This window comes from Neodiprion virginianus, chromosome 6, assembly GCF_021901495.1.
Source record: "Neodiprion virginianus isolate iyNeoVirg1 chromosome 6, iyNeoVirg1.1, whole genome shotgun sequence".
Classification (NCBI taxonomy): Eukaryota; Metazoa; Arthropoda; class Insecta; order Hymenoptera; family Diprionidae; genus Neodiprion; species Neodiprion virginianus.
The window spans coordinates 7,447,333-7,467,832 of NC_060882.1; the positions used below are offsets into that span (position 1 = coordinate 7,447,333).

Genomic DNA, 20,500 nt, shown 5'->3' on the forward strand with positions numbered 1-20,500 from the left:
AGTATTATACGCAGAAAGAAAAGATTATACGTTTACACTTTACCATTGTTGCGTATAATAGTTAGATTTTTGAAGTCATATCCAACCACAGTCACCCAGATTACTTACACGGGGTTATTCAAACCCCAGCCAAATTGGAACGTTATTATTACTGTATATAACATCACGTTATGCACAGTCAGGATTTGAAAAAGATTCCGAGTCAGCATTTAACAAATCAGAAATACATTCTTATCTCAGTTTTAGCAAAAAATGATGGAGCATACGGGAGAAATTCTTGATGCAATAAAAGTCAAATGATATGCACTACATTCAGAGGGTCTCTGAGACCTCAACGTATTTTCAATCGTTCTTTATTTTATTTGCACAAACAACCCTTATCCAAGCACGCTGACTTCAAATTTGTACGTGAAAGATGGTCTTGGGGTCAATTGGACCTCATGTCAGTGATCTGGGTCAATCACGCTCTCGCATTTCTTTCTGTCTTTCGCAAGTAGTATTTGGCATTGTTTGGCATACTGTTAATGTACAATACGTTGACTGAAGAACATAAAGACGGATACCCCTAGGTAAATTTTTATGACCAGTTTTCGGCGGGCAAGTGGGCCCAGGTGGGCCTCAAAGCGTAGGAGGGTTTTGCTCTATCGACTCCACTAAACGAGCTTGCACCGACATTTGTAGCAGCTAGAGTAGTGTTGGTATCAAAGCTTGAGATTGAGTCGCGTAACCGCGTCCACCGCTAGCCACCCTCAACTACCACCGAGCACCACCAGCCGCCGTCGACCACCCCCGACCATCACCGACCACCTTCGTCCTCCTCGACCACCTCGTCACCCTGCTCCTCCTCCATCAGCCCCTCGTCGACCACGTCGTCATCGTCCACCTCGACCTCCTCCGATCGCTGCCAAACACCGCCAAACACCTACGTTGGGTGACTCAAAAGGTAATTGTCGTCGATTTTTTTTTTAATGGGAAGTGATAGAACAAAGCTTCATAAGACTTCGAGTGTATTTTAACACACATTTGAAAGGTACGAGCAAATATTGTTATCATCCAACTGTCGCAAAACGGCAGCATCATTAGCTAACTCGTTAACTGAAGAATACATCTTTAGTCAACGGCTGACCATCGAGAGGTCTAGCCGCTTGAGTCTGGGATCGGCAGGAAAGATAAAGTGCGTATTTCTTGTCTGAAATGTGATAACTAAAATCATTATACATCATACATCATAATACATTATACATTATACATCGTACATAGTATTAAAGTGACGTCACACAAAATTTTTTTTTTCTTGACGTCATCGATCTAGAATCAGCTAGCCGAATTCCTCAGTCTGGAAACAACCGCGCAGTAGAGCGGACGGATGAGAATCGCGCTCTGCAGATTTCGAGTACCGAGTTCTCAACCTCCTGGATTCTGTGCTTCGGGTCCGCGATCTGGTGAAACTCGACTTCCAGGACAAGCGCTCAGTAGTTCCTACGCTCCAGGTCCGCTACCTGGTGAAACTCGACTTCCAGGACAAGCGTTCCGTAGTTCTGGCTGTCCAGGTCCTTGACCTGGTGACTTTTGACCTTCAGGACTAATTTTCCGTAGTTTTCCAGTTTTTCGTGGCGCTCCATGGTTCCTGCGCTCCAGGCCCGCTACCTGGTGAAACCCGACTTCCAGGACAAGCGCTCCGTAATTTCTGCGTTCAAGGTCCACTACCTGGTGAAATTCAACTTCAGGGAGAAGCGCTCCGTAGTTCTGGCTGTCCAGGTTTTCGACCTGGTGATTTTTGACCTTCCGGCCTAATTTTCAAGTTTACAAGTGTGATTATTGAAAACGTCATGTTTTGTACTATCAAACCAATGTGCATGCTTCAGATAAGATTTTGAATAGGAAAAAAAACCGAACGACCAGGATCAACAAATTGCGTTTGTTGAGTGGTTGGCATAGTATACATAGGAATACGTGACAATAAAGTCGTTTGGGTAGAACTGAAATTGCCGTGCGCAGCGCCAAATTTAACTCGAAGCCGCCTGCAGCCTTATTTGCCGCCGCCGCCCCCCCCCCCCCCCCCCCCCGCCGCTAACTAGTGATCTGTTCACCAATGGGATTTTTTCAATCAGGATCGATCAATATTTGATAACTTGTATCACACATGCTCATCAGCAGTCATTTTATTCAATATTTTTCGATATAGCTGCATACATATAATAATAATATTGGAATAATAATGACTTTTCCCCATACTAGTGTTGCGGTTTGAAGGGCTACTCATGATTTCACTCCCATCCAAAATTCTCCAACACCGCTATAGAAGTTTCACTTCAAAAAATCGATTCTACAAGTTGCATATGATTTTGATTTACTAAAAAAATTGAATTTCCAGCTCTCATTTTTTCCGCCCCTAGAAAATGCCGCTCTAGGCCCGGGCCTCTCGGGCCTATAGGTAAATTCAGCGCTGGCCGTGCGTAGTGTTTCGAAACTGTCAGCACTTAGCTGATTGTTCTGTGGTATTTTTTGACGAAATTTATTGTCATAAAATCACAATAAGTTATACTTACATGCGTGTTTAAACGTGATTCGTAACATTATGTGGAAAAAATCTTACAGGCAGATTCGGTTAGCGTCACATGCACAAAGACAGTGTTCATTCTGTAGACTCTAAAGCAAATACCAGAATTTTCTGCCGAGTCATCGTGCCCCAGTCTCCCTGACGAACATGTTATCTGGTAACACACTGACGACGAGTAAACGAGCACACGAGCACAAAAACCAGTTATACTAGGCATCCGACTCGGAGCGGGCTTTAGCGAGCAAGTGTTTTGAAACTAGTTATTCTGATATGATCGTGGTAGATGAGGAGGAGGACAAGGTGGGGCTTATCGGACGAGGATTTGTGCACGATGAGTGCAACATTTTTATAATATTTAATGACAATGTTGATTTTAATTTATCTGAAATTTTTTAAACTTGTCATGTTGACAATAAATTATTTCAATTCATTTTTCGCGCAAGCACAAATTCAGTAGCAATAAATGCGCTAATGAAATTATTAATATTGTCAATCACTTAATTAATTATATGAATCCTTACGTAATGTTTTTGATGTGTTCTTATACTGAAAATATATATTGCTATTCCAGGTACAACCCGAGGTGGTTATCGGTGGTTGTTCGAGGTGGTTGGCGATTGTTGGAGGTGGTCGGAGGTGGACGAGGAGGAGGACGAACTGAACTGAGTCTCAAAGCCCTGTTGACATAAAAGCAGCTATTCGATAGAAATTATAGTTTATAGTTTACACAGCCCATTGCATGATATTTCATTATAAATACATATGTTTCGATGTATTTAGGAATAATTTATCAAATGTACAGAGGTCATGTGCAGATAATAAATGAATTGATTCGACCGCAGTTTGATGTATTCATTAGAGCTTTAAGAATAAATTTAAGCTTTGTTACTTCTTTTATTTTATTATGGATAATCAAAAACATTTCCGACTATTCGTGCTGTGGAAGCATGGGGATTAAACCAAATGTAGCAAAAGATTAGAAACAGTGTATGTAGAGTACGGGTATTTTTCTAACAATGCAAACACGTGCCGCTAGCTTAGTTTTGACATATCTAGAATACCACGCCTTGCGAATTAGCTTTCCAGACAGAGATGAATGATGAATTTTAAGGACTGCATTATCGTTGTTGAATACTCTATGCCTCATGGGAAAAGAAAATCTGTAACGATAAAATTGATGCACCGGATCATCGTCGACTTTACATTTCGAAATGTCCTACCATTTCCGAACACCTCCAACCATACTATTTACCGATATTACTAGATTAGCTATTACATGAAAAGAGAAGAATTATTCATTTCGAAATGGGATTCTATTCGACGCGCGCTCGATGTATTCCATAACATTACTATTCATAATTATTCCAACAACTTTTCATTTGCTCTATCGATCTTGAATTTTCATAGGCATAGAATCGAAACGCTGTTTTAGCTGGTCGCAAGTGAAGTATCTGCGTTGAGTGGAGGAGCAGAATCGTTTTTCGAAAAGTATTCGGATGGAAAAAAATTCAGAGTAACTGTAATACATCACGGATGCGCTAATTTTGAACAAGATGAAATGGATGCTTCGTATATGAGACAGTATTTAACGCTGCGTAGTGGTTTAAAGACCTAGAAAGGTGATAGGGAGAGAAAGAACGACGCTTCTTAACACTTCAAGTGTATTTTAACACACATTTGAAAGATACGAGCGAAATCTTTCATCATCCAATTGTCGCAGAACGGCAGCGTTATTAGCCGACCCGTTCACTGAAGAATATATCTTCAGACAACGGCTGACCATCGAAGGGCCTGGCCGCTTGAGTCTGGAATCGGCAGGAGAGACGAAGTGTGTATTTCTTGTATGAAACGTGAAAACTAAAAGCATTATACATCATATCATATCATCATACATCATACATCGTACATCATACATCATCATACATAGTATCAAAGTTCGAAACCATAGTTTGGATGTCGGATGTTCGGAAAGTGACGTCACCAATTCAAAATCAGCTAGCCAAATTCCTCAGTCGGGAAACAACCGCGCAGTAGAGCGGACGTATGAGAGTCGCGCTCCGCAAATTTCGAGTACCGGGTTCTCAACCTCCCGGATCCCGCGCTTCGGGTCCGCTACGCGGTGAAACTCAACTTCCAGGATAAGCGCTCCGTGGTTCCTGGTTCACGTTTACAATAAATTATTTCAATTCGTTTTTCGCGCAACCGCAAATTCGGTAGCTGTCAGTCCGCTAATAAAATTTCTCGACTTCCAGGATAAGCGCTCCGTGGTTACTGGTTCACGTTTACAATAAATTATTTCAATTCGTTTTTCGCGCAACCGCAAATTCGGTAGCTGTCAGTCCGCTAATAAAATTTCTCGACTTCCAGGATAAGCGCTCCGTGGTTCCTGGTTCACGTTTACAATAAATTATTTCAATTCGTTTTTCGCGCAACCGCAAATTCGGTAGCTGTCAGTCCGCTAATAAAATTTCTCGACTTCCAGGATAAGCGCTCCGTGGTTCCTGGTTCACGTTTACAATAAATTATTTCAATTCGTTTTTCGCGCAACCGCAAATTCGGTAGCTGTCAGTCCGCTAATAAAATTTCTCGACTTCCAGGATAAGCGCTCCGTGGTTCCTGGTTCACGTTTACAATAAATTATTTCAATTCGTTTTTCGCGCAACCGCAAATTCGGTAGCTGTCAGTCCGCTAATAAAATTTCTCGACTTCCAGGATAAGCGCTCCGTGGTTCCTGGTTCACGTTTACAATAAATTATTTCAATTCGTTTTTCGCGCAACCGCAAATTCGGTAGCTGTCAGTCCGCTAATAAAATTTCTCGACTTCCAGGATAAGCGCTCCGTGGTTCCTGGTTCACGTTTACAATAAATTATTTCAATTCGTTTTTCGCGCAACCGCAAATTCGGTAGCTGTCAGTCCGCTAATAAAATTTCTCGACTTCCAGGATAAGCGCTCCGTGGTTCCTGGTTCACGTTTACAATAAATTATTTCAATTCGTTTTTCGCGCAACCGCAAATTCGGTAGCTGTCAGTCCGCTAATAAAATTTCTCGACTTCCAGGATAAGCGCTCCGTGGTTCCTGGTTCACGTTTACAATAAATTATTTCAATTCGTTTTTCGCGCAACCGCAAATTCGGTAGCTGTCAGTCCGCTAATAAAATTTCTCGACTTCCAGGATAAGCGCTCCGTGGTTCCTGGTTCACGTTTACAATAAATTATTTCAATTCGGTTTTCGCGCAACCGCAAATTCGGTAGCTGTCAGACCGCTAATAAAATTTCTCGACTTCCAGGATAAGCGCTCCGTGGTTCCTGGTTCACGTTTACAATAAATTATTTCAATTCGTTTTTCGCGCAACCGCAAATTCGGTAGCTGTCGGTCCGCTAATAAAATTTCTCGACTTCCAGGATAAGCGCTCCGTGGTTCCTGGTTCACGTTTACAATAAATTATTTCAATTCGTTTTTCGCGCAACCGCAAATTCGGTAGCTGTCAGTCCGCTAATAAAATTTCTCGACTTCCAGGATAAGCGCTCCGTGGTTCCTGGTTCACGTTTACAATAAATTATTTCAATTCGTTTTTCGCGCAACCGCAAATTCGGTAGCTGTCAGTCCGCTAATAAAATTTCTCGACTTCCAGGATAAGCGCTCCGTGGTTCCTGGTTCACGTTTACAATAAATTATTTCAATTCGGTTTTCGCGCAACCGCAAATTCGGTAGCTGTCAGACCGCTAATAAAATTTCTCGACTTCCAGGATAAGCGCTCCGTGGTTCCTGGTTCACGTTTACAATAAATTATTTCAATTCGTTTTTCGCGCAACCGCAAATTCGGTAGCTGTCGGTCCGCTAATAAAATTTCTCGACTTCCAGGATAAGCGCTCCGTGGTTCCTGGTTCACGTTTACAATAAATTATTTCAATTCGTTTTTCGCGCAACCGCAAATTCGGTAGCTGTCAGTCCGCTAATAAAATTTCTCGACTTCCAGGATAAGCGCTCCGTGGTTCCTGGTTCACGTTTACAATAAATTATTTCAATTCGTTTTTCGCGCAACCGCAAATTCGGTAGCTGTCAGTCCGCTAATAAAATTTCTCGACTTCCAGGATAAGCGCTTCGTGGTTCCTGGTTCACGTTTACAATAAATTATTTCAATTCGTTTTTCGCGCAACCGCAAATTCGGTAGCTGTCAGTCCGCTAATAAAATTTCTCGACTTCCAGGATAAGCGCTCCGTGGTTCCTGGTTCACGTTTACAATAAATTATTTCAATTCGTTTTTCGCGCAACCGCAAATTCGGTAGCTGTCAGTCCGCTAATAAAATTTCTCGACTTCCAGGATAAGCGCTCCGTGGTTCCTGGTTCACGTTTACAATAAATTATTTCAATTCGTTTTTCGCGCAACCGCAAATTCGGTAGCTGTCAGTCCGCTAATAAAATTTCTCGACTTCCAGGATAAGCGCTTCGTGGTTCCTGGTTCACGTTGACAATAAATTATTTCAATTCGTTTTTCGCGCAACCGCAAATTCGGTAGCTGTCAGTCCGCTAATAAAATTTCTCGACTTCCAGGATAAGCGCTCCGTGGTTACTGGTTCACGTTTACAATAAATTATTTCAATTCGTTTTTCGCGCAACCCCAAATTCGGTAGCTGTCAGTCCGCTAATAAAATTTCTCGACTTCCAGGATAAGCGCTCCGTGGTTCCTGGTTCACGTTTACAATAAATTATTTCAATTCGTTTTTCGCGCAACCGCAAATTCGGTAGCTGTCAGTCCGCTAATAAAATTTCTCGACTTCCAGGATAAGCGCTCCGTGGTTCCTGGTTCACGTTTACAATAAATTATTTCAATTCGGTTTTCGCGCAACCCCAAATTCGGTGGCTGTCAGTACGCTAATAAAATTTCTATAACTTTATCATCTCCTCATAATCTTTCTGGTAGATTATATCGATAAAAAAATTATAATAAACCTTACACATTATTTTTGATTTGTTCTCATGCTGAAAATATTTATTACTATTCAAGGTATAACCTGAGGTGGTTGAAGGTGGTCGGAGGTGGACGAGGATTTGTGCTGGGTGAGTAAAACACTTTTATAATATTTGATGGCAATTGTAATTATATTTCATCTGAAATATTACAAACTTGTCACGTTTACAATAAATTATTTCAATTCATTTTTCGTGCAAGCACATATTCAGTAGCTATGAATAATCTTATACAATTCATTATATTATTAATTAATTGATTAATTACATTAATCCTTACACAATATTTTTGATGTGTTCCTATACTAAAAGTATTCATTACTGTTCCAGGTATTACCCGAGGTGGTCGGAGGTGGACGAGGAGGAGGACGAGCTGGACGAGGAGGAGGACCAGGTGGACGAGGAGGAGGCGGGGTGGGTCGTGGGAGAGGACCACTCCTCTCCTCAGAGGAGGGGAGGGGGAGGGGGAGGGGCAGGGAAGGGGGAGAGGTGGGCGGGTAGGGGGAAGGGAAGGGAAGGGAAGGGAAGGGACGGGGCGGGGAGGGGGGAGGGGGAGGGAGTGGGGAGGGGGTGGGAGGGAGGGAGGGAGGGCGGGAGGGAGGGCGGGCGCGAGGGTGGGCGGGAGGGAGGGAGGGAGAGAGTGGAGGACGGATGTCGATGCGAGCCTGTTATAGTTAATAGAGCAGTACACGCCCCCCCCCCCCCCCCCCCCCCCGCGCCCGCCCACCCTCCCGCCCTCCCTCCCGCCCTCCCTCCCGCCCTCCCTCCCTCCCTCCCTCCCGCCCTCCCTCCCGCCCACCCGCCCTTCCTCCCCCCCCAACCCCCCCCCCCCTAACCCCACCACCCTTCCCTCCCCGCCCCTCTCCCCTTCCCATCCCTTCCCATCCCTTCCCTTTCCCCTCCCCGCCCGCCTCTCCCCCTTCCCTGCCCCTCCCCCTCCACTCCTCTGAGGAGAGGAGAGGTCCTCTCCCACGACCCACCCCGCCTCCTCCTCGTCCACCTGGTCCTCCTCCTCGTCCACCTGGTCCTCCTCCTCGTCCACCTCCGACCACCTCGGGTAATACCTGGAATAGTAATGAATAATTTTAGTATAGGAATACATCAAAAATATTGTGTAAGGATTAATGTAATTAATCAATTAATTAATAATATAATAAATTGTATAAGATTATTCATAGCTACTGAATATGTGCTTGCACGAAAAATGAATTGAAATAATTTATTGTAAATGTGACAAGTTTGTAATATTTCAGATGAAATATAATTACAATTGCCATCAAATATTATAAAAGTGTTTTACTCACCCAGCACAAATCCTCGTCCACCTCCGACAACCTTCAACCACCTCAGGTTATACCTTGAATAGTAATAAATATTTTCAGCATGAGAACAAATCAAAAATAATGTGTAAGGTTTATTATAATTTTTTTATCGATATAATCTACCAGAAAGATTATGAGAAGATGATAAAGTTAAAGAAATTTTATTAGCGTACTGACAGCCACCGAATTTGGGGTTGCGCGAAAAACGAATTGAAATAATTTATTGTAAACATGAACCAGGAACCACGGAGCGCTTGTCTTGGAAGTCGAGAAATTTTATTAGCGTACTGACAGCCACCGAATTTGGGGTTGCGCGAAAAACGAATTGAAATAATTTATTGTAAACGTGAACCAGGAACCACGGATCGCTTATCCTGGAAGTCGAGAAATTTTATTAGCGGACTGACAGTTACCGAATTTGGGGTTGCGCGAAATCGAATTGAAATAATCTATTGTAAACATGAACCAGGAACCACGGAGCGCTTTTCCTTGAAGTCGAGAAATTTTATTAGCGGACTGACAGTTACCGAATTTGGGGTTGCGCGAAAAACGAATTGAAATAATTTATTTTAAACATGAACCAGGAACCACGGAGCGCTTGTCCTGGAAGTCGAGAAATTTTATTAGCGGACTGACAGTTACCGAATTTGGGCTTGCGCGAAAAACGAATTGAAATAATTTATTGTAAACATGAACCAGGAACCACGGAGCGCTTTTCCTTGAAGTCGAGAAATTTTATTAGCGGACTGACAGTTACCGAATTTGGGGTTGCGCGAAAAACGAATTGAAATAATTTATTTTAAACATGAACCAGGAACCACGGAGCGCTTGTCCTGGAAGTCGAGAAATTTTATTAGCGGACTGACAGTTACCGAATTTGGGCTTGCGCGAAAAACGAATTGAAATAATTTATTGTAAACGTGAACCAGGAACCACGGAGCGCTTGTCCTGGAAGTCGAGAAATTTTATTAGCGGACTGACAGCTACCGAATTTGGGGTTGCGCGAAAAACGAATTGAAATAATTTATTGTAAACATGAACCAGGAACCACGGAGCGCTTGTCTTGGAAGTCGAGAAATTTTATTAGCGGACTGACAGGTACCGAATTTGGGCTTGCGCGAAAAACGAATTGAAATAATTTATTGTAAACATGAACCAGGAACCACGGAGCGCTTTTCCTTGAAGTCGAGAAATTTTATTAGCGGACTGACAGTTACCGAATTTGGGGTTGCGCGAAAAACGAATTGAAATAATTTATTGTAAACATGAACCAGGAACCACGGATCGCTTATCCTGGAAGTCGAGAAATTTTATTAGCGGACTGACAGTTACCGAATTTGGGGTTGCGCGAAAAACGAATTGAAATAATTTATTGTAAACATGAACCAGGAACCACGGAGCGCTTTTCCTTGAAGTCGAGAAATTTTATTAGCGGACTGACAGTTACCGAATTTGGGGTTGCGCGAAAAACGAATTGAAATAATTTATTGTAAACATGAACCAGGAACCACGGAGCGCTTGTTTTGGAAGTCGAGAAATTTTATTAGCGGACTGACAGGTACCGAATTTGGGGTTGCGCGAAAAACGAATTGAAATAATTTATTGTAAACATGAACCAGGAACCACGGAGCGCTTATCCTGGAAGTCGAGTTTCACCGCGTAGCGGACCCGAAGCGCGGGATCCCGGAGGTTGAGAACCCGGTACTCGAAATTTGCGGAGCGCGACTCTCATACGTCCGCTCTACTGCGCGGTTGTTTCCCGACTGAGGAATTCGGCTAGCTGATTTTGAATTGTTGACGTCACTTTCCGAACATCCGACATCCAAACTATGGTTTCGAACTTTGATACTATGTATGATGATGTATGATGTACGATGTATGATGTATGATGTACGATGTATGATGTATGATGTATGATGATATGATATGATGTGTAATGCTTTTAGTTTTCACGTTTCATACAAGAAATACACACTTCGTCTCTCCTGCCGATTCCAGACTCAAGCGGCCAGGCCCTTCGATGGTCAGCCGTTGACTGAAGATATATTCTTCAGTGAACGGGTCGGCTAATAACGCTGCCGTTCTGCGACAGTTGGATGATGAAAGATTTCGCTCGTATCTTTCAAATGTGTGTTAAAATACACTCGAAGTGTTAAGAAGCGTCGTTCTTTCTCTCCCTTTCACCTTTCTAGGTCTTCAAATCACTACGCAGCGTTAAATACTGTCTCATATACGAAGCATCCATTTCATCTCCTTCAAAATTAGCGCATCCGTGATGTATTACAGTTACTCTGAATTTTTTTCCATCCGAATACTTTTCGAAAAACAATTCTGCTTCTCTACCCAACGCAGATACTTCACTTGCGACCAGCTAAAACAACGTTTCGATTCTATGCCTATGAAAATTCAAGATCGAGGGAGCAAATGAAAAGTTGTTGGAATAATTATGAATACTAATGTTATGGAATACATCGAGCGCGCGTCGAATAGAATCCCATTCCGAAATGAATAATTCTTCTCTTTTCGTATCATAGATAATCTAGTAATATAGGTAAATAGGATGGTTGGAGGTGTTCGGAAATGGTAGGAGGTGGTCGGCGCTGGCAGAAGGTGATAGGGGGTGGTCGAAAGTGGCCATTGATGGTAGGAGGCGGCAGGGGGAGGTAGTATAGGAGGTGTTCGAAAATGGTAGGACATTTCGAAAGTTAAAGTCGACGATGATCCGGTGCATAATTTTATCGTTACAGATTTTCTTTTCCCATGAGGCATAGAGTATTCAACAATGATAATGCAGTCCTTAAAATTCATCATTCATCTCTGTCTGGAAAGCTAATTCGCAAGGCGTGGTATTCTATTCTATATTCATTATTAGAAAAATACCCGTACTCTACATACACTGTTTCTAATCTTTCGCTACATTTGGTTTAATCCCCATGCTTCCACAGCACGAATAGTCGGAAATATTTTTGATTATCCATAATAAAATAAAAGAAGTAACAAAGCTTAAATTTATTGTTAAAGCTCTAATGAATACATCAAACTGCGGTCGAATCAATTCATTTATTATTTGCACATGACCTCTGTACATTTGATAAATTATTCCTAAATACATCGAAACATATGTATTTATAATGAAATATCATGCAATGGGCTGTGTAAACTATAAACTATAATTTCTATCGAATAGCTGCTTTTATGTCAACAGGGCTTTGAGACTCAGTCAAGTTGGATCTTGATTTTTGCCATTGTATGTAGGACATTGGGTTACAAGAACAAATACGAATTACGAAGAACTCCGTATTAGAGATAAGGATATTTTAGTCAAGTATACCTATACACAGAAATCCGTATGTGAATATACTAAAACCTCTGTGTTTATTGTAAAAATCTAGTTTTAAACATGTGTATATATGTATATACACATGCATAAGTATACGTATACACATACACACATACATGTACATAAATAATTGCCAAGAAATTAGGAACACTCGCAACTTGTCGCAAATAGAGTAAAACGTAAGGTTAATAATATACAAATTACACAAGCGCACCATAAAACGTGGCAAGGGTAATCCTAGTGCAGTGATTGTATAAACTGAAGAAATATACATTTACATATATATAATATAAATTAATAGTCTGGAAAAGAGTATTTAGAGAGCTTATCTAATTCCGATCTTGTCACAATAGATCATTAACATAATCAATCTATGGTTAAAGCTGTATTAGCTACATTCACTATTAGAGATAATATTTTTTATCCAATTTTATAGTTATTTAATTTCTTGTACAACAATTTTTCAAATTTCACCGCAAAATGCCCAACGAGTTCTCGTAGTGCAAATACGAGTTCAATTACCTTACAGATGGTATTACATTGATTTTTGCCTTCTCGCGTCGAGTTATAAATACAGAGAAATCTCAATGTGAGCTCATTTCTATAAGATTTATTGCAGTGCTGTATTCGTAGCTGTACCTGTTATTCTATATTATACACTGTCCTAAATTTTAAACACACAGCACAACAATGGCTGAAAGCACAATGGCAAGAAGAGAGGAGCAATCTGCATCTTAATAAATCTTTTCTTCTTTATACGTAGCACAGCGATGTCACGTCGGAGGATATGTACTAGTGGATCACTAGGTGGGGCACAGATCTGAAACATAATTATGTTAAAAATTTTCAACATCTCTTGCAGAAAGTAGGTACGTTGCCAGACCTTACGTACCAACAATGAATATTCATAGAGGCTATATTCATAAATACTTACAAAAGTAAGCTAATATTTTACCCGCAATTGCTTATTACTGACAACTTGATATGATAATATCCCCTCCCCACATACATCTACTTCTACTCCTACTCTACTCCAACTCCTACTACTACGACTACTCCTATTCCTACTCCGACTTCTACCACTTCTACTTCTACTCCTACTACTCCCACTCCTGATCCTACTCCTACTTCTACTCCTGATTCTACTCCTATTCCTGATCCTACTCCTACTCTAATGAATATAATAAAAATGTTATACTCACAGTGTACAAGTCCTCGTCATCCTCGTCCTCCTCCTCGCCCACCTCGATCACCCGCAACCACCGCGAACTACCTCGGGTTATACCTTGAATAGTAATGAATATTTTTAGTATAAGAACACATCAAAAATATTGTTCACGGATTAATATAATTAATTAATTAATTAATAATATAATAAATTTTACTACCGCATTTGAAGCTACTGAACATGTGCTTGCGCGAAAAATGGATTGAAATAATTTGTTGTAAACATGACAAGTTTCAAAAAATGTCAGATAAAATATAATTCCAGTAGCCATTAAATATCATAAAAATGTTATACCCACTATGTAGAAATTCTCGTCCTCCTCCTCATCCACCTCCGACCACCTCCAACCACCTCCAACCACCGCCAACCTCCTCCAACAACCACCGCTAACCACCTCGGGTTATACCTGGATTTGTAATAAATATTCTCAGTATAAGAACACATCAAAAACATTATGTAAGGATTAATATAAATAATTAATTGATTAATAATATAGTAAATATCATTAGCGCATTTATAGCTATTGAGTTTGTGCTTGTGCGAAAAATGAATTGAAATAACTCATTGTAAACATGAAAAGTTTGAAATATTTTAGATAAAATACAATTACAAACGCCACAAAATATTATGAAAATGTTTTACTCACCGTGCACAAATCCTCGTCCACCTTATTCTCTTCGTCTTCCTCGTCCTTCTCCTCGTCCACCTCCGAACACCTCCAATCACCGCCAACCACCTCCAACAACCACCGATAACGATCTCGGGTTATACCGCGAACACTAATAGATATTTTCAGTATTAGAACACTTCAAATATATTGTGTAAGGATTAGTATTATTTTTGTATCAACTCATTTCATCTAGAAGATCATGAGAAAATTATAAGAAATTGTAGAAATCTTATTATCACACTGACAGCTACTGAATTTGGGCTTGCGCTAATAATGAATTGAAATAATTCATTGTTAACATGAAACAGGAACCCCGGATCTCTTGTCCTAGAAGTCGAGCTGCACCAGATAGCGGACCTGGAGCGCAGGAACCACGAAGCGCATGTCCTGAAAGTCGATTTTCACCAGGTACCGGACCCCGAGCGCAGGATCCAGGAGGTTGAGAACCCGGTACTCGAAATTTGCGGAGCGCGACTCTCATCCGTCCGCTCTACTGCGCGGTTGTTTGCAAACTGAAGATTTCGGTTAGCTGATTCTAGATCGATGACGTCAAGAGAAAAAAAATTTGGGGGACGTCACTTTCTGAACAACCGAATATCCAAACTTTGGTTTAGGAATTCAATGCTATGTATGATATGATGATGTATGATGTATCATGATGTATGATGTTTAATGATTTTAGTTTTCACATTTCGGACAAGAAATACGCACTTTATCTTTCTTGCCGGTTCTCGACTCAAGCGGTTAGGCCCTTCGATGGTCAGATGACTAAAGATGTATTCTTCAGCTAACGGGTTAGCTAATAAGGCTGCCGTTCTGCGACAGTTGCATGATAAAAATTTTTACTCATACCTTTCAAATGTGTTCGACTACACTGGAAGTTTTAACAAGTTTCGTTCTATCTCTTCCTATCAAAACAAAAAAAAAAAAAATCGCCTACAATCACCTTTTTAGATCTTTAAATCCGTACACTGCGTTAAATACCGTCTCATATACGGAGCATCCATTTCATCTCGATCAAAATTAGCGCATCCATGATGTAAGACAGTTACTCTGAATTTTTTTCCATACGAACACTTTTCGAAAAACAATTCTGCTTCTCTACCCAACGTAGATACTTCACTTACGACCAGCTAAAACAGGCTTCGATTCTATGCCTACGAAAATTCAAGATTGAGAGAGCAAACGAAAATTTGTTGGAATAATTTTGAATGTCAATGTTATGAAATACATCGAGCGCGTGTCGAATAGAATCCCAATTCCAAATGAATAATTCGTCTATTTTCATGTTATAGCCAATTATTGTAGATAATCTAGTTTGTCTTTTGGAAAATCATTATATTATGCATCACATATTAACCATAAATGGATCATATTTATTAATATCATACATGGACCGCACATGCATATATACTTTTTACTCTCTGCATTATTATTACATCTGATCTACTATTATTTATGATTTAAGTATACATTCTTCTCTCGGTTACTTATACTTTAATTAAATCACTGTTTTGCTACGAATTTCGAAAGAAATTTGTTCTCATTAGTAATTTCTTGTATCGCTGACAGGCCCTTCTCTTTAGATGTGAGGTTTATCGTTAACTCCATATATACAGGAAATATTGCTAATAGGCTTGCAAACGGTTGGTTAAATGTATCGAGACAAGAGGCACCATCAGCTCTGTCGCTGGCTCCATACAAAATTACTTCTTTGCAAAACTGGACCGAAAGTAATAATACCTGAGTTTAATCGTTTTAAAATCATGCCTACAATGTATAAAATATCATTGAAGCAATAGTGACTTTATCTTTCCATCTGTCTTCATTCAAGTTACGTTTCTCCGCGTTTTCTCCACCCGTAACTTGACCGTCACCGCTTTTGCCATGGACATTTGAAATTCACACAAATGCTCGCCCTCTGTTGTCGATATCTCGCTTGGTTTGCCTGGGTTTATACTGATGCGTGAATATTTCCGAAATTTGAAACACATCGAAAAGAGTGAGGTTAGATTTCCATTCAGATAATTGCGTAATAGACTTAATTTGCGAACAGATTATTACGATGCCGCGTGAATTAGCCCCTCACAATGCCGCGTGTAATGATATATTCGCAGAGTTTCAAGAATGTCAAGCAGAGGTATTGTTAGAATCATATCAATTTACAACCGAAACATAACCTACACTTTTGTTTATTACCGCAGCACTCGGTCGGCAAATTTTTCGGCTACTGCACAACCCTTCACAACGCTCTGAGGAAGTGCTTGAAATCTCAGGTAAAAAGCCAATGTATTTGATTGGATCTGTAACCGATTTCATCACAATACCGAAAATACAAACTGAGCCGGTGATCTTTTTCACAGAGGCGCATCAAGCAGGCTGAAAATTTGAAACAATCCAAAGTATTGCACGCCAGGATTCAAGCAAGGTTACGCGAACAGGAAGACGAAATATAATGAATCATGAACTGCCCACTGATAGCCCGGAACCTGAAGTTAAAAGGAGAAAGGTGTCCGAAATGAATAAAGCTCAATCATTAGAACATGCAGTGAGAGAAACTGAGGAAAAACGATCAATTCCTATTGAAGATTCAGAAGCGATAGAGAATAGAAAAGAGTTACATATTTTGAACAGTTTTAAGCCGACACCTGCATTTCCCAATGTTACGGAACGTTACTTGACCCCATATTATTATGTGAATGAAGAATCACCAGGTGACGATACTTGTATTTGGGTTCACAGTAATCGTATTTGTTTGATTAGTTTAGCACCAAGTCATGATATTATTAAAATGCAGAAAAATATTAAGTGTATCAATTTCAAAGTCACTGAAAAGTTGGATCGGGCATCGAATAAGGTATCAGGTAAAAGTAAACATGGTGCACAGCCCCTGCAACCTTCTTCTACCATTTGTTCAATAGAGTGTGAGCATGGTGGAAATTATTCTGTCAAATGTAACATGACTGGAAAATTAATGGAGATCAATGACGCACTGCTGAAAAAACCAGAGCTCTTGTTTGAGCCACCACACAGAGGAGGGTATCTTGCAATTGCTTTACCCAATATTAATCGATTTGAAATATTAACAACAGAATTACTATCCCAAGAAAGGTACAATGCCAAGATGGCCATAAGACAAACAGCTACGTGATGAAAGAATGAAACTTCTTGTACATAAATCTATTTCCTCTCCTTCAAATTGCACAATGTTAGGTAATCTTCAAAACTCAAATTTCAAAAAACAAATTGAATACATCAGGAAATTTGTAAAATTCATGCGCAGCTGTTATATCTAGAGTTCAATGACTTACTGATCCGAAAAAATTTCTTTAAAAATTTAGTTCTTAGTAATATGGCAGATTGCCTCCGTTCATCAATTCAATTTCTTTCATGTCATCTGAATGGGTTTTAAGCAATAATTTGTGTAGCTGTGTTCTCTATCTTATGAATTATCAATACACATACACTCATTTATTCATTGTTGAACATTATTGCGACGGAAGCAGTAATTTTACCTCTCATTCAAGGATCAACGTTCAGCAACCAATAAGTGACCTTGTAGACTTGTATAGATGGTTGGCACTTGAGTATTACTTATTAGGAACATTCTGATTTATAATTTTCTATTAATACGATTTATCATGTTGAATAATAATAGGCAAGAGTCAATTTCCTTTATTATCTGTTTTCAATCACAAGATCCACACGTTCATACAATCCATACAATAAACTAATTCTTCTATAATAAATAGATCGGAATATTTCCATGTATTATTTTCTTTTTTATTTTACACTGTATTATATATAATGCTATGTCTACCCTAAGTTATCATCTTTGGATTCACTTACATTCGTGCGTGCAACAGAATCACAGCTAATGTTAGCCAGAAAAAATACTTTGCAATAATGCAAAGAATAATATGACAATAAATCCTTTCATTGAATAGTATGATTTCGAAATACATGGCCGAGTTGAAATAAAATTAGACACTTACCTCTCGTAAGCATTACCCTGCTTTGGATACTATTTTATAAGCTACGATGGCACGTGCTATTAATTAATCGTTGATCGGAGACTTAGACTCAGGCTGATAGAGATTATATCCTGACATTATATACTTTCTTTTATCGCATACTGAGTTTCATCTGGACGCTTTTCTGTTTCTTTTTTTTTACTTCTCAATAAATTACCTAATACTATACCAGTGAATAGTACAAATCCGACCCTGTGGTTGGACACAAACTTGTTTGCACAGTCTGTAGGGTTGTCGATGTTTAAGGTGTATATCTGAAAATACGAACATTGAATACAAAATCAATTTCTCTTCAGCAAATATTAGCATTTTCAGTAACGAATGGTTACTGTCAATTTCCAATTTATTGCATGAAATTGTGGGTGGAGGGAATTCATTTACTGATTAGAAAAATACAGTTTTGTTGATTAATTACCTGATTGGCAAGGTGGCTGCCGACGACTCCAACAGCTACATAATATGGCCACGTTTGATCCACCATAATTCCAGATGTGAGTAAGCTGCTGATCATAGAAGTTCCAAAGCAAGATAGCCAGACTTTTGTATTATCTCCAAACTTCAACGCTGTTGACTTTATTCCTAACAAAATGTCGTCAACTTTGTCCTAATTAAAAAGAAAAATTACACTCATACGTAATAGCATTGGTGCATTCGAAATTGGTATTAAAGGCAAGCTTCTCGTGTTTCTACAAATTTTTTGTCAATACAAATGAATCAGAAATCATGTGATCACTTAACATACCTGATGGGCATAAATTGTGTCATACAAAATTGTCCAACAAACACCTGCTATGTAAAGGGGTAGACAAACTGACCAGTCGCAGGTACCTTGTACAGCAGACCATCCCAATAATGCTCCCCAGTTAAAGGTCATACCCAAAATAAGTTGAGGCCAATGAGTAATTCTTTTCATCAATGGGTAAATGACAACAAGACCTGTAATGTAGTTTGAAAGTCAAGTACAAAGTTTTAGCACTGGAACTAATAAAAACAATAAATAAAAAACAATACATAAATAATTAATCAAATTTGCGATGTAATGATACATACCCAATGAACTAGCACCGAGGAGAATGCTATACCAATTTAGTTGCAAAAGAACTAAAAGACCCACACCGAGCTGACCAGAGAGAAAAACTAGTGCTTCCAACTGAGTTACTTCTCCGCTAACTAAGGGCCTGTCTTTCGTTCTGGCTACCTGAAAGTAACAATTGATTAGATGTGAATACTGCTGCTACCTTTGTTCGTTTTAACTTTCTTTGTTTAAGAATGTCCTATGTATTTCAAAGCAGACCCTAAAGAAATTCAAACGTACTTTTCTGTCTATATCTCTGTCCCACATGTCATTTATCGTACAGCCAGCGCCACGCATGATAAATGCTCCAAGCCCAAATAATGCTAGCATTTGTGGGTCAGGAATCATACCAGGTAGTGCACTCAGTGCTATGCTCCATCCACAAGGCCAGAATAACAACCAAGATCCTATTTTTCGGATAATTTTGTGATCAGATTAATTCTGATAGTATGAAGAAAAATGCTGTAAATGTTCGCTGAATAAATATGAATCTTTATATAAATTAATTACCTATGGGTTTGTCTATTCTCATAAGCCTCATATAAGGCTGTATTGAAACTGGAGATTTATTTACCAGCGTAGCGGCTAAGCTCACTCTTCTTTTCGCTTGTAAGATATCATTATCACTAGGAGGTAAACAGTTAGTTATATTTTGTACAGGTGTTACTCTTAACTGATTGACATTTTGTTTGTACAATTTTTTATACTCTTTTTTAATGTTCAAAAAGTATGACGTGTGTATCTGTTGGCAGGGGCAGTAACTAACGGCCTGTAATTTAAACCAATTTTTGTGACTAGATCGAACAGAGCATCTCAAAAGGCGAGTTAGACTAGGTACAACACGACACCTTCCAGGTACTAACATCTCAAATCCGGATCTGCAACGTAAACAGCGTTAAGTAATCATTTATTTACTTGAAAATCAGTTTTGAATAAACATTAAGTCCAATATATGAACTTAATTGGTCTATCATTGATCGACATAACCTCTAACAATTGCAGCATCGACGATACAAGCGATATGATGTTATTATGAAATAATTTACCTATCTGTATCGTACGATTGAAATGCAACGAAGAGTAAACGTGTGCACTTTATTAGTTACATAATTAGTTGTTTTTGTAGAATATTTTCAAGGTTATCCCGACACATTCTCCATAATTTCGAGTTACTCGTTGACCACCTCATTGACGGCACTGCGAGTCGTGATCTTAACATACTTTGGCGTCCTCTCCTGGATATTCGGTGAATTAGAATATTTCGAGCATATCGATGTAATGAGAAAATATTCATGGTATCGA

General features: G+C 39.6%; 2 protein-coding genes across 8 annotated transcripts; one reads left to right on the forward strand and one right to left on the reverse strand.

Moving 5' to 3' along the window:
• The first annotated feature begins 15,918 nt into the window (after positions 1-15,918).
• LOC124307014 (protein Abitram) lies at positions 15,919-17,860 on the forward strand. Of its 2 annotated transcripts, none has more exons than XM_046768289.1 (3): positions 15,919-16,229; positions 16,294-16,365; positions 16,453-17,860. In XM_046768289.1, exon 3 carries the CDS (start codon positions 16,545-16,547, stop codon positions 17,238-17,240), a length of 696 nt encoding a protein of 231 aa, XP_046624245.1. In that variant the 5' UTR covers positions 15,919-16,229; positions 16,294-16,365; positions 16,453-16,544; the 3' UTR covers positions 17,241-17,860. The 2 variants fall into 2 exon arrangements, with proteins under 2 accessions (XP_046624245.1, XP_046624246.1); XM_046768290.1 differs by having other exon boundaries at positions 15,919-16,096.
• On the reverse strand, positions 17,839-20,402 carry LOC124307011 (4-hydroxybenzoate polyprenyltransferase, mitochondrial). 6 transcript variants are annotated; one of them, XM_046768283.1, is made up of 8 exons: positions 20,245-20,402; positions 20,062-20,076; positions 19,709-19,824; positions 19,439-19,605; positions 19,174-19,321; positions 18,866-19,059; positions 18,539-18,727; positions 17,839-18,377 (listed from the first exon to the last, which is right to left on the reverse strand). In XM_046768283.1, the coding sequence occupies exons 3-8, from the start codon at positions 19,737-19,739 to the stop codon at positions 18,201-18,203; spliced, it is 906 nt and encodes a 301-aa protein (XP_046624239.1). In that variant the 5' UTR covers positions 19,740-19,824; positions 20,062-20,076; positions 20,245-20,402; the 3' UTR covers positions 17,839-18,200. The 6 variants fall into 6 exon arrangements, with proteins under 6 accessions (XP_046624239.1, XP_046624238.1, XP_046624237.1 ...); XM_046768282.1 differs by having other exon boundaries at positions 19,965-20,076; XM_046768281.1 differs by having other exon boundaries at positions 19,906-20,076.
• Positions 20,403-20,500: the final 98 nt, after the last annotated feature.

What these genes read in the sequence shown, in the direction of transcription:
- LOC124307011 (XM_046768277.1), bottom strand. Translation starts at nt 20,063, where the DNA reads ATGTTAGTACCTGGAAGGTGTCGTGTTGTACCTAGTCTAACTCGCCTT. An exon ending in ACAGAGATATAGACAGAAAA is followed by an intron (nt 19,322 to 19,438) that starts GTACGTTTGAAT and finishes TGTTACTTTCAG; the next exon opens with GTAGCCAGAACGAAAGACAG. An exon ending in CCTCGGTGCTAGTTCATTGG is followed by an intron (nt 19,060 to 19,173) that starts GTATGTATCATT and finishes ACTACATTACAG; the next exon opens with GTCTTGTTGTCATTTACCCA.
- LOC124307014 (XM_046768289.1), top strand. Translation starts at nt 16,545, where the DNA reads ATGAATCATGAACTGCCCACTGATAGCCCGGAACCTGAAGTTAAAAGG.